Genomic DNA, 24,917 nt, shown 5'->3' with positions numbered 1-24,917 from the left:
CGCGCTAGTCGATTCTGGGTGCGCCCGCACCTTAATTAGTGAGGAAGCGGCCAAGAAATTACGTGTCCGACGCAAGCGACTCCCCGGTCCCCTCCATTTCTCTCAAATGGACGGTAGTGACTTTAAAAAGGGACCCGTCACCCACCGCACCACTGCGGTGGTTATGGCTATTGGGGAACATTGGGAACGGCTTTACTTTACCATTGCCCCCATAGTCGCCCCCGTGGTTTTGGGGATGAATTGGCTGCAGGGGCACAATCCTTCCATTGACTGGGTCAAGCGAACACTCACTTTCCCCGAGGACCCCTGCGGATTGCACGATAAGGACCGAGTGCTCTGCACCCCGGCTGCCGCCTTGGTGGGGTCCCCCGTGCCCATCACCACCCCACCCCAACTGCCCTCCGAGTATTCCCAGTTTGCGGATGTATTTGACGTGAGGGAATGCGATGAGCTGCCTCCACACCGAGAGACTGACTGCGCTATTGAGATTGTGGGAGATGGCAAGTTATCCAAGGGGAAGGTTTACCCCATGAGCCCCAATGAGAAAGCCGTGTTGTGGGACTATTTGGACACTAACTTGGCGAGGGGTTTCATACGTCCTTCGAAGGCTCCGTACTCCGCCCCCGCTTTCTTTGTCAAAAAGAAAACGGGAGATTTGAGACTGTGCATTGACTTTCGTAGACTGAACGCTGTCACTCAGTCTAACGCTTACCTCCTCCCTCTCATTCCAGACCTTCTAGCACAATTGAAGGAAGGCCGGATCTTCACCAAATTGGATTTGGTGGAAGCCTACCACCGCATCCGCATTAAGGAGGGGGACAAATCCAAGACGGCCTTTTCGAGTTGTTTTGGCATGTTTGAATATTTAGTGATGCCGTTCGGACTTTCAGGGGCTCCGAGTGTGTTCATGCAATTAATTAATGAAGTTTTACATGATTTGTTATTTCGGGGGGTAGTGGTATTTTTAGATGATATCCTCATTTATTCCGAAACCATGGAAGAGCATGTCCGACTGGTATGCGAGGTTCTCCAGCGGCTGCGAGAACATAAATTGTTTGCTAAGGTATCCAAATGCGAGTTCCATCAGCCCTCCATCACCTTCTTAGGTTATGTAATTTCCCACCAGGGCTTGGAAATGGACCCCGAGAAGGTTCGGGCGGTAAGGGACTGGGAACCCCCCACCACACGCCGACAACTACAACAGTTTCTGGGGTTTGCCAATTTTTACCGCAACTTCATTTCCAATTTCGCACAGGTGGCCCTCCCCCTCACTTCCCTTTTACGCACCAAGGGGAAGGGGGCAAACGCCGCTCTGCCCTCGGCCCGTTTGCAGTGGTCGCCGCTCTGCCAGCAGGCATTCGAAGAGCTTAAACTGCTCTTTTCATCCGAACCAGTACTAGCCCACCCGGACTGCTATAAACCGTTCGTAGTCCAGGTGGACGCCTCGGATGTTGCCATGGGGGGGGGCTCTCCTGCAGCGAGACGACGGTGGGGTTTTGAGACCGTGCGCCTACTTCTCCAAAAAGTTTTCCCAATCTGAAGTCAACTGGGCTATTTGGGAGAAGGAGGCGGCGGCCGTTAAGCATGCCCTCACCATCTGGAGACATTTCTTGGAGGGGGCAGAATTTCCTTTTGAGGTGTGTACCGACCACAAGAATTTAGAGGCCCTCAAGGGGGCTAGAAAGCTCAACGCTAAACAAATCCGATGGGCTCAGTTTTTTGCTAAGTTCCGTTTCACCCTCAAGCACGTACCCGGGAAGGAAAATACCCTGGCGGATGCCTTATCCCGACTTCCCCAGTACCGCAATGACTTTGCCCGCCCCGTGGATTCCCTGTTCACCCCCGAGCAACGAGGGGAGGTCCCGGGACTGGCCGTCACCACCCGGTCCCACGCCCGTCAGCCAGAGGGTCCCCTGCTCAAAGGTGTCCCGGAAGCTTTTCTGCAACGGCTCCGGGACGCATCTCTGCGGGAAGCCGAGCAGCAGTCTCTCCCCGCCGGCATGGAACAACGGGACTCTTGGTGGGTGCAGGGGGGGAAACTCTATGTCCCGGCATCCCTCCGCAAGGAGGTCCTGGGTCTGGTCCACGGGGCCAAACTAGCGGGTCATTTCGGGTTTGTCAAGACCCTGCATTTAGTGAGGCGACAGTTTTGGTGGCCCGGTATGAGAGCTGACGTGGAACTGTACGTTCGCAGCTGCCCCATCTGCGCCACGGCCAAGAAAAGGATGGGCAAACCCCCGGGGCTCTTGAAACCTTTAGAGACTCCCACCCGACCTTGGGAGGTGATCGCCATGGACTTTATCACCGATTTGCCCCTCAGCCGGGGTAAAACGGTCCTGTGGGTGATCACAGATCTTTTCTCCAAACAAGTCCACTTCGTTCCCTGTGCCGGACTCCCCTCGGCCCAGGGATTGGCCAGATTGTTTGTCACTCATGTCCTCAGACTTCACTCGGTCCCCAGGAAAGTCCTCTCCGACCGGGGGGTCCAGTTCGTCGCCAAGTTCTGGCGAGCCTTCCTGAAACTATTAGGGGTGGAGGAGCAAGGTCTCTCCTCTCTTACCACCCCCAAACCGATGGCCAAACCGAACGAGTAAATGCCGTGGTCGAGTGTTACCTCCGTTGTTATGTTAATTATCACCAGGATGATTGGGTGGACTTATTGCCTTTTGCCGAGTATGCCTACAACAATGCCCCCCACTCCTCCACAGGCTTTAGCCCTTTCCAGGTAGTGTACGGGACTGATTTCGGTCCATTCGGTTCCACCCCCGTCACTCCTGAGCTCGAAGCGATCCAGGAGGTCCAGGAGTGGGTGCTAGTGGTCCAATCCACTTGGCCCTGGTTACAAAAGAACCTGGAACGGGCCAAACGCAAATACAAGGAACAAGCCGATAAACACCGGTCCCCGGGCTGGGAACTTAAAGTAGGGGAGCAGGTTTATCTCTCCACCAAGAACCTGCGCTCGCTCCGACCCTGCAAAAAACTAAATGATCGATTCGTAGGACCTTTTCCCATATCCCGAGTGATCAATGAAGTCACAGTGGAATTGGTGCTGCCAAAAACCCTTAAGGGCATTCACCCAGTCTTTCACATCAGTCTACTTAAACCGTACGTGGCCGCTCCCCAACTCCACTCCCCCCCCCAAGCCAGAGATTCCTACGGTGGTGGGCGGGGACACACACTTGGAAGTGTCCAAGGTCTTAGATTCCAAATGGAAGAAAGGGAAATTGTACTATTTTGTTCGATGGAAACATCTGGGTCCTGCACACGATGAATGGGTGGCAGCCCCCCACATGGCGGCCCCCCGCCTGGTTCGTGAGTTCCACTGTGCCTACCCTGATAAGCCTCGCCCTCCCGACCTTGCGGGAGGGAGGCCTTAAGGGGGGCAGAATGTGAGGGCCATGTGTCTCTGACTCCCCTTCTCCTTTCCGTATCCTCCTCCCCTGTCCCCTTTGAACTCGTAAAAGCAGTTCACACCTCCCCGGGTCCAGGCGCCTCGTCTGTCTTTCCCAGGTGCCGCCTTCCCCTCCCCTGCTGCGCTTCATGCATGCACTCCCTCGGGCCAGATTCGGCCTTGAAGATCTGATAGTCCCAACAGTCTTTCTGAGACCGTTTGATGTTTTGTATTGCACCAATCTATCTTGTAGCTTCCCATAACAGAAGTGTGAACCCCAGTGCCCTGTAGGAGATATATTCTGTAACCCTGATCGGTAGCTCACTTGCAACTTTAAACTCGTGTCTGTCTTGTACCATCTGAAGCCTTCAATAAATCCTTTGTTTCTGCATCCAAGTCTGAGCAAGTGATTTTGCGAAGTTAGCACAGTTGGGTTGGGACTCTCACACAGGGCTCTGAAGTTCTCATGCCCACAAGAAGTTAAGTAAGACGCCAAAAAGCAGGATAAAATTTTCTTCCAGCAGCAGAGAAGGAGGAAGTATACATGCAAAGGGCATCATCAAGGAGATTTTGGCTTGGAAAGAGAAGACACTGGGGCTGGACATCCTCCCCTTGGATGAAGCTTCAGCCTCCCTGAATTTATACCCCAGTTAAACAAGAAAAACAAGCTTCTCGGAAGCCCTTCTGCTTTCCCTAAGACTGCCAAGTAAAAGAGCTGGGGGCTTGAACATTGTACATAGCTACTATCCTTCAGCTGCCTTGTCCAACTTTGTTCTGGCTCCGTGTGCAGCGTTCACTTTGGAGCAGTGGCTGCCAGAGTATTTGCTGCTTCAGTTTGTCTCCGAGACAAGAAGTGGCCTATTTTAAAAGGCTCCCCCCTTTCAGTGCCATAAAACCAAATGTGCCGGGACGCTGGCTACAAAGCCCCAGAGAGCTGCAGGCGCCTCAGACCTGCAGCACAGATGAGACAAGAGAACAATGTTAATAATCTCTCTGATAACCAACGTTGCTTGCGCGTGCTCCACCATGGATGATGGCAACTCCAGGCTGCTTTTGTCTGAAAAATGTGCTATGCAAGAGAAATGCCAGCAAGCTTTAAAAAACAAACAAACAACGAATGGTGAACCACAGAGCATAGGTTGAAAGTCAAGGGACAGCTGACATCAGATCCAGATGGCAAGAGGAGGAACACATGGGGGGTGAGGCTGGGTTCACAGTAGTGCTACATATTCCAGGAATGTCAGGATAGCTTTCTTTATTTGCTAAAGCAGGCTATCAAAAAAACTCCCTGAGCTCGTTACATGTACAGCTTAACAGCTGCAGCAACTGGTTGAGAAAAAACTACAAGACTCCACTCAGCTGCCTGCAACAAATAGTATGTTAATCCTACTTTGCCTATCTGTCAACAGCTAGGAGCTGTCCTTACCCACTGAATGGGCTGATTACCCTGTTGACTTTTTAAACGAGCCTCACTTTGCAACACCTTCCTCTCCCCTCCCCATCTTTTTGTTGTGTAGATAAATAAGGGGTCCCCGACCTCATTCAGTCATAAAGGACTCTTGGTATTTTGATAATTCACAGTGGGTAGCCGTGTTAGTCTGTTTGCAGTAGTCAAAAAGGGCAAGAGTCCAGTAGCACCTTAAAGACTAACAAAAATATTTTCTGGTAGGGTATGAGCTTTCGTGAGCCACAGCTCACTTCTTCAGATACAGCTAGAATGTGAATCCATCGGTCTTTAAGTAGAGGAACAGTATGTAAATGTGAATAGCAGGCTTGATTGGATTAGGTGTGATATGCAGAAGAGTCTGTGATGTCCAGGGGAGAGATGGGTGTGGAGAAATCAACTGTAATTTACAGTTGATATTCAAACTAAAGTCAATGCATTTACCTGGGCTGAATAAAGACCTTGCATTCATGGCCCACTACCAATGCTGATTTCTCCACACCCATCTCTCCCCTGGACATCACAGACTCTTCTGCATATCACACCTAATCCAATCAAGCCTGCTATTCACATTTACATACTGTTCCTCTACTTAAAGACCGATGGATTCACATTCTAGCTGTATCTGAAGAAGTGAGCTGTGGCTCACGAAAGCTCATACCCTACCAGAAAATATTTTTGTTAGTCTTTAAGGTGCTACTGGACTCTTGCCCTTTTTGGTATTTTGAGAAAGTGTACTGGGTGCCACAGCAAAATGGCAGCCATGGGGAAGGCAAATCACAGCGCCTGCCATTGGGGCAGTCATCACAAACCGGCTACCATTGGGGGGGAAGGATCAGGTGCTTGCTTTAAGTTTCCAAAGAAAGAAGAGGATTTCCTACCAGCACAGCCAAAGGGAGAAATTGCCAGGCATAAGAAAATCTATGGTCAACTTGAGGGTGCACAGCTGTGGCACACCTGCTTAGCTTGATGTAGTGGTTAAGAACGGTGGTTTGGAGTGGTGGGCTCTAATCTAGAGAACCAGGTTTGCCTCCCCACTCCTCCACATGAGCAGCAGACTCTAATCTGGTGAACTGGGTTGGTTTCCCCACTCCTACACATGAAACCAGCTGGGTGACCTTGGGCTAGTCACAGATCTCTTACAGCTCTCTCAGCCCCACCTATCTCACAGGATGTCTGTTGTGGGAAGGGAAAGGGGATTGTAAGCCGGTTTGATTCTTCCTTAAGTGGTAGAGAAAGTTGGCATATAAAAAACCAAGGTTTTTTTTTGCTGGCTGGGCACCTGGAACTGTTTTATTTAAGAACCTTTGAAATGTCCCCTCAAGGCTCAAGAAGCAAACGGGCACCAAGAAACAAATGTCAGACACCATGCGGAGGGGCTGTGGCTCAGTGGCTGTGTATCCACTTGGCATGCAGAAGGTCCCAGTTTCAACCGTAGTATTTCCAGCTCAAAGGATCCGGAAATTAGTGGTGTGAAATGCCTCTGCCTGAGACCCTGGAGAGCCACTGACACTCCATGTAGACCGTGCTGACCTTGCTGGACTGATTCAGTATAAGGCAGCTTCAAGGACACCACATTGGGGATCACCACTATAAAGGGATATACCTAATTATGTACACTACATGTATCTGATGAAATGCACTGTAACTCGCACTGTAACTCACAAAAGCTTATACTAGAGAAATTTTTTGTTAGTCTCCAGAGTGGCACAGCACTCCTATTTCAAAACAGAGGAGCATACCTCTATTACAATTACCAAATGCAAACTCCTGAACAACCCCTACCTCAGAATCTATGGCAAAGAAAAGTATCTCTGGGTGACTACCCAGGTGTACAGAAAATTGTGGCTTGGAGCATTAACATGAACAAGAACAAAATGGCTGAATATGTTCTAGGAAGCACAGAACATTGAGAGTCAGGCAGATAAAAAGGGGGAGTAGTTGTGGTGCTGCTGGGGATGGAGCAGCCAGGCCTCCTCCTGAGCAGTGTGCAGCAAGCTGCACAGGATATTTCCCCCCCAGCCCCGCGAAATTGCTGTATACCCTTCCATGGGACTATACCACCATTTTTGCTGGTGTAAGTGCGCACCGGCAAAAGGGGGCATTCCCAGGGCAAAAGGATCAGGGAGCTGACTAAAGTCACCCCTGCCCCTGGGAATGTCCCCTTTGGTGCCAGTGCAAACTCTTGCGCTGCAGGAATGCTGCCACATCACTCCCCAGCACCAGTGGCCTTGCACCACCATAAGTGCCCATTTGGCCAGCTCACACCAGCGCAGGGGTCACCCTGCCTTCAAACCCCTTTTGCCCCTCCCCCTTAGGATTGCACTGTAAGTCTGTTCAAGCTCTGCATATTGGATAACCCTAGATTGGAAGATTACAGGGGAGGGCTCGACTTGTTCCCCCTCACGATTCCTCAAGGGCACCAGCTTGTGACATTCTATGCTGGAGGCAGTCATATAGCGGCAGCATGACGAAGCAGAAGGAAACAGAACAGATGAGCCCCTTCACCTTGTGAACGAGCGCCAAGTGACGTGCGCCAACACAGCACTGGCATATCTGAAGAAGCCCTGCAGACAACTGCTAAGATGCAACACAGATGTTTGCTGGCTGCTGGACAGTCTGGGAGGGGCTCCATTTTGGGAGATTGGCACCAGAAGGCAAAGGGGAATCCGGGAAGAATGCTTGGAGCTAAGGGCACTTTCATTCAAGTAATTAGGAAAGAGAGGAGGGGGAAGGAGGATACTTTGCTGCAAATCTGTTTCACTGATGAAGTAACAGGCCTGAGAAAAGTATGAATTTGAGAAGAATGAGGCAGGAGGGAAGAAGAATTTTCAGCAGCCGTGAGGTACATTGAACAGAAATTAAGATATAGGTATTTAAAAATACAGAACATGTTTTCAGTATTTTTAGGAGCTATTGGGTTGAATCCTACCTAGTTTTTCAGGAAGCCTCAGATTTCTTCAAAACTATTATTGGAGAGCCTTTATTTGCTGCGGGGTTTTTCCTTGTTCTTTATCTTTTTTTAAAGAAAGATAAAAGATATTTCTTTTTTAAAGAAAGAAATTAAAAAATTAATGGAGAGCCCCCTTCCCGAAGGAACAGCATTTGGGGCTGATGAGGGAATAATCCAAAATTGCCACACTCCTTGCACCTGCAGAAATCTAGATAGGATCCAATCCAGTATTCCTGTGTGGGGTCAGCACCCACAACACTAGGGAAAGTAGTCACAAGGTCCTGAAATAAAAGCTGACATTGCTATGTTGGAGGCCTAGAACTTGTATACTACGCATCTCATGTACTGGGATGGCTATGCAGGCAGAGCTGAGGCATCTCAGAATTTGGATGACATGGCAGTTTCAGAAATATTGATTGTGAAATATGGAAGAGATGGGATCTCACAATGGAACTGGACTGCCAGCACTTCAAATAAAGAAGGTCACTTCAGGGTAGGGTTGCCAGACCTGCCGATCAGCATGGATGGAGAAAGTGGGCGGGGTGTGTGTCATATAGATGTGGGGGCATGCCTGCAGAGTAACCTGTCACTTCCAGATTAGAATGTAATCTCCCACCCCTACCTTCTCCCACTGCAACAATCAACATCAGAAGGCGAGCAAGTAGATTAGTGGGCAAACGCCCTCTGAGGGCAGGCAGATAGTAACCCTTCTTCTAGGAAAAGTCAACAGGAGCTGAGGACCATCCAATTTAGGGAAAGTAATTCCTAAAGGACAACAGTGTAAATCAGGGTTACCCTACACTCTTGAGTTTGTGATCAGTTTTCAAATTTTAAGAGTAGTGAGCACCACCACAAAATGGCTGCAATGGGAGATGGGGCTCAATCACAAGTTGGCTGCCATGGGAAGGTGATCACAAAGAACAGGGAGGTTCTGTGTGAGACACCCTCCTATGATGGAGGTAACTATTTACATACTGGTGCTCTCTGTGGACCCAGAGACAATGCCTCGTGGAGTCTTCCGAAGCACCTTGCATTCTAAGGGGTACAGGAAAGCCAAGACAAGCTCTTTGCTTTGTGGAAGAAGTGAGCAGGCACTAGGGAACATATCATTTGGTCCCATTTACGGGTGTAAATGCTCCAGGTCATCTAAAAGAGAAAAGGCAACATACACAGAAGGAAGTGACAGTTACTTAGGAGACCAAAGCGTTGTGAAAAGAGCACCTAGGGAAGAAAGGCACAATGGGAAGATGTTTACTTGCTAATTTTAGCAGTCTCTAAAACAAATTTGGGGGGGGATAGAGCTCTTGACACCTAGAACTCAAGTATATTGGTCATTTCAGAAACCTGGCAGAATGGAGAAAATAAGTGGGATGTAGTTATCCCCAGGGAGCCAGCATGGTGTAGTGGTTAAGAGCAGTGGTTTGGAGCTGTGGACTCTGACCTGGAGAACCAGGTTTGATTCCCCACTCCTCCACATGAGTGGCGGACGCTAATCTGGTGAACTGGATTTGTTTCCCACTTCTACACATGAAGCCAGCTGGGTGACCTTGGGCTAGTCATACTCTAAGCTCCACCTACCTTACAGGGTGTCTGTTGTGGGGAGGGGAAAGGAAGGTGATTGTAAGACAGTTTGATTCTTCCTTAAGTAGGAGAGAAAGTCGGCATATAAAAACCAACTCTTCATCTTAGATATAAGCTCTATAGAAAGGATAGGAAAGCATGCTTTGTATGTAGTTATTCCTCTGGTTGCATTTTCAAGTTGTGGCAACATTTCTAGAAGTTATAAATGACTGTTCCCTGAAAATTTTGTGTACATTCTAGAGAAAGGATGGACTTACTGCAGCCTTGCATGGGCTACTTTAAAAAGTCAATACTAAAATCCTCATGGTCTACTGACATGTTGCACTTTAAAACCATGCATATTTAACAGAAACATGTACGGTACTTCATAGAATCTCCTAGCAACAAAGGCATTAGGCATAACTGGTCTGTGTTAAGCAATCCCAAGTGTTTGTGTGATGGAAAGTACCATGAAGTTACAACTGACTTATGCAACCCTGAAAGGTTTCCAAGGCCAGAGATGAACAGAGGTGGTTTGCCATTGTCTGCCACTGCATAGCAATCCTGGACTTCCTTGGTGGTTCCCCATCCAAGTACCAACCATGGCCAACACTGCTTAGCTTCTGAGATCTAGTTAGCCAAGGCCATCTTGCTTAAAGACATCAGAAGTGTCAAATAGAATCAGATCAAGATCCATCTGGTGTACAAGAATAGCAGCAGTCTAGCTGGCTCACCAGAAACTGAACAGTCCACCCTGCTTAAGAGCGGAACCATAGTCACATGTGTGGATAAAAACATTTGTGGGGCTCATATAAAATTCCACCCAATGGCTTTCTCTTAGGGCATGGCTGGAATAGCTCAGCACTGAGGGAGTTATAGACCACCAGAGCCAAAGAGAAGGATGCTTGCTTTTGTGTTTGAATGACTGCTTCTCTCTACCTGTGAGAGTGCAGGCGGAGGTGGCATATAGGCAGAAGGGCAAATATTCTTAGATGTATAGCTTAATACAGACCCCTTGCACCAATGATTACCCTTGTTTTGCCTATAATCTGCCCTGACCTGGATTGTCTAGGCTAGCCCAATCTCCTCAGGGTTGACCTGTTAGTATTTGGATGGGAAACCAGACCACCAAGAAATTCCAGGGTCGCTATGCATAAGGCGGCAATGGTAAACCACCTCTGTAAGTGTCTTGCCTTGAAAACCCTACTGGGTTGCCGCAGGTCAGCTGTGACTTGACGGCACTTTACATGCACACACAGCCTATAATATACTCCAGCTCTCTGAAACACTAAAGCTAATGCAAACCCTTCTTTCCTCCACCTTTTAATCCCTGAGGAACTGAATGCTTTCTCCTCCACTGTCAGTATAACTCTACATTAGCCCCTCCTGGGTGTGAAGGAACCTTTGAAACTCACCTCTCATGCCAACTTGGCAGCCTAGCCGCTCCTCTTTCATACCTCTCTGCGCTCTCCCCGCTAAGCGGATAACTGCAGTCATTACCAAATTCCAAATCCCAGCTAATATGTTGGAGTCTGCAGATGGGACTCTGGACTCACCTTTAGCACACAAAGCCACGCTGGGAAGGATGAACTCCCTGGCCCTCTCCCCAGAGAAGGATGCCCAAAATCCCTCCACTTACCAACCCTCTCATATCATGCACAAGCTGTGTGGGTGGCAGTCTCTAGGCAGAGTCGTTTCGATATATAAAGATGTCACTGTATCACCATCTGAGAAGCCAAGCACTGTGAAACTGAGCCACTTGGCATCAGATGTCAAAATATAGCTCTTTGCAAGCATTTGCGAAGACTCAGGCTTGGTACTCCCTGCAGCACAGCAGAATCCTTATTTAAACTGTGGGTCAGCACAGGATAACATCCCAAGGAGGTTAAAAGCAGGCTATTCCCCCACAGATGAATGTTAGGGATCAAGAAAGCCCACAAACCTTTACAAGCAGGTACAGCTCAGGTGTGCTCCCATTCAACTTGAATACACAATTTCATGTTATAATTGCCACCTTCAGGTTTCCAATGCCGTGACAAGTTTCCTACATTTGGCAAAGCCCCCATCTTGTTTCCCAGAATTAAGAGGCCCAAATGTTAATTGTGGCCAAGCAAAGAAAGAAAACAGCACAGCTTAAAAACAAAACAGTTAAACAATCATCTGGAACGCCTCTCACAAGTGGACAAAATGCTTCTGTTATTTGACATATTGATTTGTTGTGGCATAAATATCCACGGGCCAAAAACGGAATACATCAGAATGGGAGTAGGTGTCTATGCACATGGCTTGAGAGAAATTGCAGCACATTTGGGGTGCTCGATAGCATGTCACAATTATAATGCCTGTATCCAGCCCTTCTTATGAGCTCAGAGAAGTGTACATAGTTTTCCCCAGCAGTTTCCCATCCAGTAACTAGCCTGGACCCAACAGAGACCAAAATATGTCCAGATGCCTCCAAGGGCATTACAGAAAACACACACAGTTGTCAGGGCTCACAAAGAAGAATTAAGTCTGGGACAGGATGCTTTGGAGGGGGGGGAGTCTAAAAAACTCTTGGAGAGAGACACAGATAAAGCAAGAGAAAGGAAATTACTGAGACATTACAAATTCATTTACTGTAAATGTAGGTCTGTAAATGTTTAATCAGTAAGGCCAGTGATGAGCAGGGGAATCTGGAAGTCAACAGAGAAAACAAGAGGATACGCAGGGTTGATCCCACTCCCTTTAGCTGGGGCTGTTTCTAATTGACATTGAACTTCTTTAACATTTTTTTACATAAAATGTGCATCCCTAAAGGCAAGCATCACAGTGATTTTGTATGCTCTTGAGAAGGGCTTGGTTTTTGCTACTGTCCTTCAAGCATTAATTTTAACAGTAAGAGGGAGAACTCATCTTAGTTGAAGTATATACTTGACTTGGTGTTTAAAAATGCACAAGGTAACACAGAAAGCAGCCCAAAGCCTGCCCTTGAAATATAAGCTGTTGGCAAGTCACCGTCCTAGAGATTCTCCCCAGCACCTTTAAACTCACAGCTGAATTGAGATATGATGGAACCATGGTTTCTCCTGCCTACCACCTATCCTTTTCTTCCCTTCACTCCATCTGCTGTAGGATACAGGATGCAAAGCATGGCCCCCAAAGCAGAAGGGAAAGGGGGACAAATAAAATGATTGGAGATTTTTGGGGTAGAGGAACTGGCTTGCTTCGCAACGTGTGAATGCAAAATCACAGAAAGGACCTCCAAGTTCTAGCAGGCAATCAAATCTTTAAAGGCACAAAGGATAAACAATCAATTCAACAAAGGTGACCACAGAGAAAACATTTGATATTATCTTAGACTTCAATAGAAAGCACGCAGGGTTGCACCATGGAGCTGAAGGCCACCTAGACAAACAAGACAGCCATGAAACAAATGTGTCTTAACCCTAGAACAGACCATCTTTGACTACCTACTATCTCTTGATTCCACCACTGCCAGAAAGTATAAAAAGAAGAGACATTTATGCAAATTTTAGAATGTCAGCCTGGAATACGTGCTGACATTACACTAAAAATATTTTTCTTAGTCAGAAGAACTCATAACCATAGGCTTTTTTTCTGCTTTCAGCTGGGTGGTACATTCTTCTAATTCAACTCCCCCACTCCCAGCACAACATTTAAGCATAAGGTTTCTTGTTATGCTACTGTATATAGACCAACCTACTACACTTGCGGTGCCAGAGAAAAAGGATTCTATCATCAGGTTTAAATTGGGGGAGGGGGAGGGACTAGGAACCAGCTGGACTATCTTGGGAAAGTCACCCCAAACTATTTCCAGGTAACTTTGTATCCCCCACAGATCCTGCCCAACATGTGCTGGTGTTGAAACTTAATTCCCTGACATGTGGGGGCACAGACAGATCGGGGCCTCTGCACCCAGGAAGAAGGGGATTATGCCTCCTCTCCCACCACTTCCAATTTGAAACAGCCTCCAATGGGGGGTGCTATGCGCCCCATGGGGGAAACTTAGGCATAGCCCACCAGTTAGTCGACTGTTTCCCTACCAGCAAGCAGGTTTATTTATTAGATTTTTATGCCACCCTTTCCCAACCAGGTCGGGCTCAGCGCAGCTTACAACAGTGTTACACAATTAAAACCTGTAAACCGCCTTCAGTCGACACTTTGCCCGAAACGTAATATGGAAGTTTTAAGATGAGCAAAACCGTAACAGAGAACCAAAGCCGTCTTAGTGATTGCTGTAAATGAATCCCGTTCTCACTACCGGCTCGGCTAACGCATGGGAGGTTTTGCCTTGGATCTGCCACTCTCTAAATGAACATTTTCCCAAGCCAAATTCTCAAAACTTAAAAAATAAGCTCCCCATGCAGTTTTGAGAATGTGCATCAAGAGAGCAGCAAATCCAAGGCAGAAAATCTCCCATGCGTTTTTGCCCTAGATACTGTCGCTACTACACACAAGCGAAGGCGAGGCTAATGAAATCCCATGGCAGATGCAGGCTGAACCCAGACTTGTTGCGCCAGCTCTTCCTGAAGTCTTCGGCCATCGGTCATCCCAAACCAGGTCACTCCTCCTCCCCGAGTCCCGTCAGCCCTCCCGCCCGCTCTCCCTTCTTAGCCCTTTTCCCCAATACAACACAACCAGGGCCAGTGCTACCATTAGGCGAACTAGGCCGTAGATCTCAGAGGGGCGCAGAACTGGCCTGAGGGGCACAGTTTTAAACTTGGGGGGGGGGGATGCAACTGACAATGTATGTATTTTTTATTTTAAGTACTACTACAGTGCTATGGAATATAATTAATTATAACATCTCATAAAAAGTTTCGTGCTTTTATTTTTCTCTACAATACATCTGTTTTTCAAAATTGGTTAGCAACGGGTGGGAGGCACAAGTAGCTAGCCTGGCCTAGGGTGCAAAAATGACGGGAGCCGGCCCTGAATACTAGAAGAAAAAAGGGCAAGAGAACCCAACCTGGAAAACAGACAGACGAAACTTTATAATTTATTAGAAGCGCTATATAAGAATTAAAATGATTTAGAAACCGTTAAAATAGCACAATGGCATTTCTTAAGGTTGATGTCTGCCACCACAAGCCAAACGCGTTTCGGCCTATATGGCCTTCCCCAGTGGTCTACTTAAATCATACAAAAACATGCACGCACATTACAAATATATTTATATGAACAGGCAATATACAACAGACCAGGCATGTAATGTGTGTGTGCAAAGTGCCGTTAAGTCGCAGCCGACTTAGGGTTTTCATGGCAAGAGACGAACATAGGTGGTTTGCCAGTGCCTTCCTCTGCACAGCAACCCTGGACTTCCTTGGTGGTCTCCCATCCACATACTAACCAGGGCTGACCCGGCTTAGCTTCTGAGATCTGACGAGATCAGGCTAGCCTGGGCCATGCAGGGCAGGCATGTAATAGGTTGTCTATATTGCCAATTACACCAACATCTGGTGGTGCCGCCTTAGGTTTTTATGCTGGGCTGTTCGCGTCTCCCGCATAAGTGGCGTGCAAGTACCAACCTATCCCAACCGTGAATACACCCCACTACGCCGGTCCGCTGGCCCTGCGGCCGGTACTCACGATGCACTCGCGGACCCTCTCGTGAAAGAGCTGCTCCCGCACCGACAACACATCGTACTCCCCCGCGTCCATTCTCTGGCCAGCATGGTTGAAGGTTAACAGGGTGGGCAGCGGCGCCTGGGGAAGCAGGGACCGGAGACCCCAGAGCCGCGACGGGGGAGCCACGCTGGAAGGGCGCGGGCCGTGGCCGCTCTCCGCGCAACTTTCGAAGCGCCTCGGCGTCCCGGCCCCGTCACAGCGCACCCGCCGCCGGAGTAGCGCCGCGTCCCAGCCTTAAAGAGACAGCCGACCGCTTCCCTCCTCTTCTCTTCGCCTGCGACAAGGAAAGGGAAGCGCGTCCGCCTTCAGGGCCCTTCCGCAGAAAGCGCCGATTGGCTGCCTAAGGCCCAATGGCTCGCTTCCCATTGGCTGTCTCGGGTGACCAACGCTCAACCTGATAGGCTGAGCTCAGCGTTCTTTATTTCGTGGACCAGCCTCCCAGCCGCGGCCGTTGAAGAGCGACGTTGGCGCTCGTCTTCCTAAGTTCTTTGTTGCAAACGGCTTCTCGTTTAAAAAAAAAATAAGGGGGGGGGAGGTTTAATTGGTTGCTCAGACTCTGCCAACTGCTGTCTGCTTTATCGGGGCAGAGCTAAACCACGAAAACGTCCTTGGATTACAGCTTTGCGAACTGAATCCTTTATTGAATCAATCTGTCTCTTGTTGGGACTCCTTTTCCTGCTGCCTTCAACTTTTCCTAGCATTATTGTCTTTTCCAGTGAGCCTTTTCACATGCTGTGACCGAAGTCTCCACACAGGGCCTGGAGATCCCCTAGAATTATTACAAGTGATCTCCAGATGACAGAGATCAGTTCCCCTGGAGAGTATGGCTGCTCTGGAGGGTGGACTCTACAGCACTATACACCTCTGACGCCCCTCCCCTCCCCAAACCCCACCTTCCTCAGGCACCTCCCCTAAATCTACAGGAATTTCCCAACCCATAGTTGGCAAGCCTACGATAGCCTCTGTTCCGTTGTTTAGAAGTCAAAAGCTTCTGAGGAGAATTCAGGCTTGATGTGATCAAGAACCCTATTATCATCATCATCATCATCGATAGCCAGTGTGGTGTAGTGGGTTAGAGTGCTGAACTAGGATCTGGGAGACCCAGGTTTGAATTCTTACTCTGCCATGGAAGCTCATTAGGTGACCTCAGCCAGTCACTCACTTTCAGCATAACCAGCCTCACAGGGTTGTTTTTGTTAGGATAAAATGGAGGAAGGTAGAATGATATAAGTTGTTTTGAGTCCCCATTGGGGAGCAATGCAGGCTATAAATGAAGTAACTAAATAAACATAATCACTGGTGGCATTACCTGCCAGCATAAGCTCTTTTATGTTGGAAGAGTTGCAACATCTAGCGTGCAAAGGAACTGAGAAGAAGACCCAGTAGGGGGTGAGTAAGTAATAGGACTTTAGGTTAGAGACCTTTCCATCCTTTTCACACTTCTTGACTATCCTCAGACTGATACTCTCAGAGACAATTTCCTCCTTCTCGGAAGTCACTCTACCCTTTCTCTCCCTCTTTTGCTCGTTAGACAGCTACAGGCTCTATCTTTCAGCTACATTCTAAAATTTAGTTCCCTCAATAAAGAGCAACTTTATCTTTAATCAGTGTATCTGACGCTTCTCTGTGCACTTAGCATACTCTGCCAACTTTTCGGAACAAAAAAGGAGTCTACGTCTAACTAGCAGCAAAGTACCTTCATGGAGGTGGCCATGCAGGCTTCCACAGTGTGAATGCCAGAAAGAAGAAAGCCAGGTTTATCTGCTAAAATCCTAACAGACCATATCTGGACAAATGATGGCATATGAAGCAGGGGCTTGTGTATCCATCACTGCTCCTTTTCATCTTAACTACAGTGTAACAACCATTCCATCCCTGTGATATTTATTGCTCTCCTTTTACTCAAGAACATCCATATGCCCGTCAATGTGTATTGCAAAGGCTTGCCCAATCTATGCCAGAATGAAGAAACTAATTACCTACTTCTTAATTCATTTGGGACACTGGAATACTTGTTGCACAACTGTCCTCCTCTGAGCTTCCTCCTGGTTTCTACCATAGGTGTGCAAACTATTTGCTGTTTGGTATTTAATGAGAAGGCAAATGGGCTTATGACAATCTACTATTTAGTACTAAATTGCTACAGGTATCATCTGTAGTAATTCAGTGTGTTGCTAGTTATGGTTTGTTCATATGCATTTCTAGCAATGCAATCCTATGCAAACTTACAGCAGTCTAAGCTCTACAGTGGAGTTACTCTGATAGGATTGCACTGAAAATCTTTTGCTGCTCCTCTATATCCTTACAAATCAAGGTCACATTACCTTTCTCTCCTGCAGGAACTTTAAAACATGCAGATAAAATCTGAAGTAAATTAGAAAGAATAAGGAGCATGCAGATAAACCCTCTGAAGAGTTAACTATTGTCAAAGGATCAAATTCACAAAAGCAGTTGGTGTGTAGAAAGCATGAGAGATAGATTAGCCAAAGGCATAGCTCTGAAAGATTTTGTACCATGACCATCTTGCAGATGGATATGGTAAAAAGGTAAAGGTTCAAGCACTGGATCATTACTGACCCATGGGGAGACGTCACATCCCAATGTTTACTAGGCAGACTATGTTTACGGGGTGGTTTGCCAGTGCCTTCCCCAGTCATCTACACCCCAGCAAGCTGGGTACTAATTTTACCGACCTCGGAAGGATGGAAAGCTGAGTCAACCTTGACCAGCTACTTGAAACCAGCTTTTGTCAGGATCGAACTCAGTTAGTGAGCAGAGCTTTGACTGCAGTACTGCAGCTTACCACTCTGCACCACGGGGCTCCTAGAGATGGGCATGGTAGAGGGGGGAAAAGTTTGATATACAAGATGTCAATATAGATTGCATACCTAGGTGGGATAAATTTAGTGGAACGGCAAATCAGTCAATCAATCATAATGTTTTGTTTTTAAGATCTGGTATTTTTCAGAAGTATATTTTAATTTCCAGTTGCTCTACATGTTCTACCAAGTTTCATCCTCTTCTGAAGAACCTTGGACGAATGGAACTTCAGGTTGAACGAGGGATATTTGATGAGACAGAAAAAAAACCGGGCTTGGAAGTAAACAGCTTCTTGTTTTACCCACCCTGGAAACATGAGTGAGCATCGCTGTGTGCCACTGTGAAAGTACAGCTTGTAATGCGACCCAAGAACATGACGGATTCCAGCAACCATTTGCAACATGGGCAGTTAGAGCCACCATGTGGTGAGATGAACTGTGCAGATAACTGATCATTTCTAGTGCCTGGCCATGGGGCGAAGCAAGCAATTTGTACAGTAACAGAGCAATCCTAAGTAGGTCTACTCAGAATCCTATTCAGGTCTATTCAATAGGGCTTACTCCCAGGAAAGTGTTTTTAGGATTGCATTGTTCACATACTTCCCCCCCACAAAGAGACCAGTTACCATCAGTACAAAAGAAGTAACATGCAATTAACATAACAATGGCAATACAAAATTAATAAAAAGCAGAAAAACAAAAATAATAAAACAGTAACAGCTTGGGAGAATATGGTCTTCATTTGGACTTCGATCACATGCAATATTTCCTTTTGGGCTTTGTGTGTGTGTAAAGTGCCTTCAAGTCGCAGCCAACTTATGCAACCGCTTTTAGGGTTTTCATGGCAAAAGACTAACAGAGGTGGTTTGCCAGTGCCTTCCTCTGCACAGCAAGCCTGGTCTTCCTTGGTGGTCTCCCATCCAAATACTAACCAGGGCTGACCCTGCTTAGCTTCTGAGATCTGACGCGATCAGGCTAGCCTGGGCCATCCAGGTCAGGGCATTTGGGCTTTAATCCCACCTAACATTTCTACAGATGCAAGGATTCCCACTTGTGGTGAGTAGCTTCCTTTTCCTCCCCTCTTCCACTGAAGCCCAAAATGCCCCTCAGAATTTTGCTCCTGGTGGGTGGGGGCCCCACAGAATTACTTGTGGGGAGGGAGTCAGATCTGCTGCAGGGGGGAGAATAAAATATCAACTCCTTCCATAAGTGGAACGTTTAGGAGGGGTCGAAGCCTAGTGCAATCCTAAGTAGAGTTACACCCTTCTCAACTAATTGATCAGGGCCGGACCAGGACGCCTTAGACTTTTGTGCCCCTGCCACATTCAACATATATACACAAACACAATGAAACATCAGGTGTCTCATTCCAACGACTGCAATCCTAAGCATGGTTTCAGAGGGTAGCTGTGTTGGTCTGCAGTAGAACAATTACAACATAGGCACCAAACGTATATTTTCCCCTGGCTGCCACCCATGTAGTCCCCAAAGGCAGGGCCACCCACAGAGTGACTTAATAAGATGGTCTCAGTGAATGAGTCCAGTAACATCTTAGAGACAAACAAGATTTTTGGGGTATAAGCTTATCTGACAAAAGGATCTTTGACTCTCAGAAGCTTAAACCCCCAAAAAACATGTTGGTCTCTAAGCTGTTACTGGACTCGAATCTAGCTATCCTGAGCATGCTTACCTGAGACTAAATCCCATTTAAAGTAGCGGGACTTACTTCTTAGCAGGCATGGTAGGCAGCTATAGGAGGACGCTGGCCCTCTAATTCTTTTGCCATCAACACCCCAGCTCTGGCACCCTAGGTGATTTCAGTGGAATCAGAAGAATGTAACTCTGCTTGTGACAGCACTGTATATGTCTAAACCATTACAACATAGGCACCTAATATATATTTCCCCCTGGCGGCCACCCATGTAGTCCCCAAAGGCCACCCACAGAATGACTTAAGAAGATGGCCTCAGTGAATGAGTAGGTTCATGTAGGAGTATTACCCTGTCACAAGCGACACATGGAAATATGGGATAGCAAGGGATCCTGTCCTACTGCCATATACGTAGACATTATAAACAAGTACACATCATTCAAGCCACTATATAGTGAATGTATAAGATGCCACTACATGGCTTACAAGTGGCTGAAACCAATCATTGTTTCAAATGTTAATCAGGGTTTATGTCACACTCACAGATGGCATTGTGTCTATTTTATTACATAGCAGGGGGATAGCTGCTCAGAATCTCCCACAACAGCATCCTGCTTCCTGGTCCACTAGACAAATCCAGGTAATCACCTAGGGAAGTGGCTCGTGAGTATCCGCGCTTTATCCTCGCCAATTCTTAATCCAAAAATAGGTGAAGAAACTAATTACCTACTTCTTAATTCATTTGGGACACTGGAATACTTGTTGCACAACTGTCCTCCTCTGAGCTTCCTCCTGGTTTCTACCGTAGGTGTGCAAACTATTTGCTGTTTGGTATTTAATGAGAAGGCAAATGGGCTTATGTATCTTGGGTAAAGAATAAAAGATGAGAACCCTAGGGAATTTAACCATTAAGAATTCTGCTGTTTTTTGACAGCATACCAGGGTGTTCAGCACCACCTATTTTTGGACTTAGAAGAACCAAATCTATCCGCAATATGCTGGTTAAGACTGACAGATCGTTTGAACAATGTGGCACATTACCATCCGGGCATTTTAAGTGTGGCGCATGCGCTTTTTGCCCCTTGAGCCTTCCGATCAAAGAAGTAAGCTCTTCAAGTTCCAATTTCAAGTACACTCTTAAACAATTTACGAACTGTGCGTCTAAAAACGTGGTCTACGCGATTATTTGCCGGTGCCTTTTGATGTACATTGGGTCCACGGGTCGCCAATTAAAATTAAGAAACGTACACAAATCCGGAGGTGGCGTTTTGATTTTGAATTATTGAATGAACATTTTTTTGAGACAGACAATATAACATGGACTATTGGACTATTGGATTATTGAACTATCGGAATATCGGACTTTGGACCTTTGATGATTGTTTTTTGAAGTGTGTGTGTGTGTGTGTGTGTGTGTGTGTGTGTGTGTGTGTGTATATATATACACATACATATATATATATTCATTATTGCTCTTGTTATTTGGGTCAGAACTTCCAGGTGGTGGCTGGAGATCTCCCGCTGTTACAACTGATCTCCAGGTGACAGAGATCAGTTCACCTGGAGAAAATGACTGCTTTGGAAGGTCAACTCTATGACATTATACCACATTGAAGTCCTGCCCCTCCCCAAACCTTGCGCCCCTCAGGCTCCACCCCCAGAATCTCCAGGTATTTCCCAACCCAGAGCAGGCAACCCTAGTTGCCTAGTGGACTTTGGGCTGTCTCTTAGCCTCAGACTTCAGAGGGGGGCCATAGAGAATCAGCAAGATAGATAGGTCAGGACCCTGAACATTCTTTCTGCTGCTCTGATGCTATCCCTTTGATGTGTAGATTGCTACTCCTTCCTTCCTTCCTTCCTTCCTTCCTTCCTTCCTTCCTTCCTTCCTTCCTTCCTTCCTTCTCTCTTCACCATCTCGGCACCATGAGGGCAGGACATGCCTCTTGCATCTCTATCCATCCTAGCTAGTTAGTCTAGATTAGAATCTTATCTCTATCCTGTATAGAAAGGAGTTCCTTACAATCAAGGACTCATGTTAGTTTTGCAAAGATAAAGAGGCTCAGTGTGTAACTTTGTTTCTTAGCACAAGCCAGATAGATTCTGCTGCGTTATGTGCTTTGAGCACTGTGCTAACCTAATATTCCAACAATGAGACACATTTTCCTGTCCATCTCCATGAAACAGAGTTCCAGGCCATCCATAATAACCATATGTATGTAGTGCCATCTAGTGGATCTGCACAAATTAGCAAAGAACGGGACAGTTCAGAGTGGTGGTCATTTTACTTTATTGCAGTAAAAATAAAAATAAAAACAGTCTAGCGGCAACCAAGAGACTAACACTTCTTTATTTAACAAGAGTTTAGTGGCAACTATAAGTTGCTGTTAGCCTCTTATTAGAGCATTTGTCTATTCTCAAGCGTCATCCAATTTCCAGAGCTGTAATCAGGGCTGAATTTGAATGAAAACCCCACTCCAGAATCAGCCCAAAACATGTGCAATAATGAGAGAACATCTGAGCATGTGTGGGGTGCTTTTCCCCTTTAACGGTGAGTACCTGCAGCTAATTCTTACAAACTTGAGCTCAGAAAAGACAAACCACAGAGGCAAAGAGTATGATTTTCAGACAAACATGATCCCTGGCATCTCTACTTTTAGCAATTAACCACTGGCTTTAACTTACTTGCTGTAAGCTGACCTTTAGCACAGGCCTGCACAATTTGTGACCTACCCACTCAAAAACAACCACAAGTCATGTGTTGTGGTCTGCCAGGTAGCTGAGCATCCTGCTCACCCTCTCTTTTTGCAGACAATATAAACTGATGTTTGTGGAAACCCTCTGAGCCAGGCCTGCTGGTGTCAGGACTGAATCACCCAACTGGGATGTTATTCCCGGTCCCAGCACCTAGAACCCCAAGCAATCTCCCCAAAACCTGGCAAAGCCACCAAAGAAAAAGAAGGTTGTTTTTATACCCCAATTTTCTTTACCTTTCAGAGTCTCAAAGTGGCTTACAACCGCCTTCCCTTCCTCTCCCGACAACAGACACCTTGTGAGGTAGGTGAGGCTGAGAGAATTCTGAGAACTGTGACTAGCCCAAGGTCACCCAACTAGCTGCATGTGTAGGAGTGGGGAAACCTACCCGGTTCACCAGATCAGAGTCCACCGCTCTTGTGGAGGAGTCAAACCCAGTTCTCCAAATTAGAGTCCACCACTCTTAACCATTACACCATGCTGGCTAGCCAAACCACTTGACCATGAGTTCCAAGGCGATTCACACAGTAGCCACACCAGATATAATCTAAAAATGTTTTATTTCTAAGAATTAAAAAAGCAACACAATTAAAATTCCAGTATGTTCTCTGTTAGGTCCAAGAGTATCAAAATTAACAAAACTAACTCAAAACTGAAGAATAATCCAAACTATGGTACAATACAGCATAATAGTTTAAGCATCAGCCACAGGCAAGTAGGCAAGAGAACTCACTGGATGCCCCTAAACCCAATTATAGGTTTCGGCCTACAGAATCAGATGACACACTTCTACCAGTGAAATCCTTCCCCCTTAGGGATCTTCCAGAAAACACACACGCTTACTCCTTCTTTCCCTTCCTTCCATCCTTTTACAACAGCTGGGCCTGGTTCTCAACAACGACTCCTAATAACACCGTCCATTGCCAGACCTTGGGAGAGATTTTATGTCCTTCTCGGGAGGGAAGGAGGCATGGTATAGCTTGATATTGTCAGATCTCAGAAGCTAAGCAGGCTTGGTGCTCGGAAGGAAGATTCTTCAGAGGAAGGCAATGGCAAACCACCTCAGCTTCTCACTTGCCTTAAAAGCCCCTTGCTTGGGTTGCCATAAGTCCGCTGCGACTTGACGGCACTTTACACAAACACGTGTCCCTCTCAGTCATCAACAGTGACATGCTAAGCAGAGTCAAATACTTCTAACCTTATTGGCTTCAGTTGACTTAGAAGGCTGTGCCTCTGCTTAGGATAATACTGAAAGGCACACACATCCTGCTGAAACTTTTTTTTAATTAACTAGCAGCAGGCCATCCATCTTACCAATCATGCCATGTTATAGCCCAAACCTGTCTTATGGCATATGAAATACATCATCATGCTTAAACATGCTAAAGCCATGCTATCAAAAGATGACAGAGTAGAAATGCTGAAAACAAGCCAGTCTTAATGCCTGCTCCAATCCACTGTGGCACCTTTTGCATCTGCTACATAGCTCCACAAAAGCCAGCATGATGTAGTGGTGAAGGTGTCAGACTAGGACCTGGGAAACCCAGGTTCGAATCCCCACTGGCGCCGTGGATGCTTGCTGGGTAACCTTGGGCCAGTCACAACTCTCAGCCCTGACCCTGGCTAGTTTTTGGATGGGAGACCTCCAAGGAATAGAGATGTAGAGGCAGGCAACGGCAAACTCCCTCTGAATGTATCTTCCCTTGAAAACCCTACTGGGTGACACTATAAGTCGGCTGCAACTTGACAGAAAAAAGATAACAGAGCAATCTGGAATATTTGATCTTTGGTATTTTTAAGTGCAACTTTTTCACCCCAAAAAAATCCTTTTTAAATAGTAAAAAACAACCCACAAATCCAAAAAACCATTATGTGGATTATATGGTTGTAATGCTTTTTATAACCTATTAAGTCAACATTATAGAAGAATGTTCCCAAAAATGCTGAATAATTCCCTAGGTGTACTTCTTATGTCAATCAAATGTGTTCATGTGAACATATGGAGGAGCGAACCCTGAAGCATTTCCCTTAATTCTAACTTTCTACTTGTTTTTAACATACTTTTAAAATGCAGATATACAACATAATAATTTGTAGCATTTTTATTCAGGCAGGTTTTGACAGTATGTTCAAAAATATTCTGATTTCCAAAAATGGCCATTTTAGTTTTGGGCGAGCTGGTTCACTAGCAAAAAATCTTCTCTTTAGAGCTGTAGAAATTATTGTGTTGCAATTTCGAGCCAACCACTTGACTAGATCAAGAAGGCTGCTTAAGTGATTTACTTATATTGTACTAGTTTTGGAATTAATTAGCAATGTTTGCAGAACTCATACTACTAGGGGTCATCTGCTGGAGGATGAGAGATTCAAAACTGATAAAAGGAAGTATTTCTTCACACAATGCCTTTTTAAATTGTGGAACTTCCAACCCCAGGATGTGGTTATGGCTGCCAACTTGGAAGGTTTTAAGAGGGGAGTGGACATGTTTGTGGAGGATAGGGCTATTCATGGCTATTAGTAAAAATGGATACTAGTCATGACACATACCTGTTAATCTCCAGGATCCGAGGAGCATGCCTGTTATATTAGGTGCTGTGGAACACAGGCAGGATGCTGCATCAGTCGTCTTGTTTGTGGGTTTCCTAGAGGCACCTGGTTGGCCACTGTGTGAACAGACTGCTGGCCTTGGTGGGCCTTGGTCTGATCCAGCATGGCCTTTC

General features: G+C 46.5%; 1 protein-coding gene across 1 annotated transcript in view; it reads right to left on the bottom strand.

Moving 5' to 3' along the window:
• The window catches only part of LMBR1L (limb development membrane protein 1 like), a 46,705-nt gene extending 31,642 nt beyond the window's left edge, over nt 1–15,063 (bottom strand). Inside the window, exon 1 of the mRNA XM_056862991.1 lies at nt 14,938–15,063. Coding sequence (XP_056718969.1) covers nt 14,938–15,009 — 72 coding nt within the window. The 5' untranslated portion in view covers nt 15,010–15,063. The remainder of the gene's footprint in view (nt 1–14,937) is intronic.
• Between the last annotated feature and the right edge of the window lie 9,854 nt (nt 15,064–24,917).

Source organism: Euleptes europaea, chromosome 1 (genome assembly GCF_029931775.1).
Source record: "Euleptes europaea isolate rEulEur1 chromosome 1, rEulEur1.hap1, whole genome shotgun sequence".
Lineage (NCBI taxonomy): Eukaryota > Metazoa > Chordata > Lepidosauria > Squamata > Sphaerodactylidae > Euleptes > Euleptes europaea.
The sequence above is the reverse complement of the archived record's forward strand: the minus strand, read 5'-3'. Positions and strand labels throughout refer to the sequence as shown.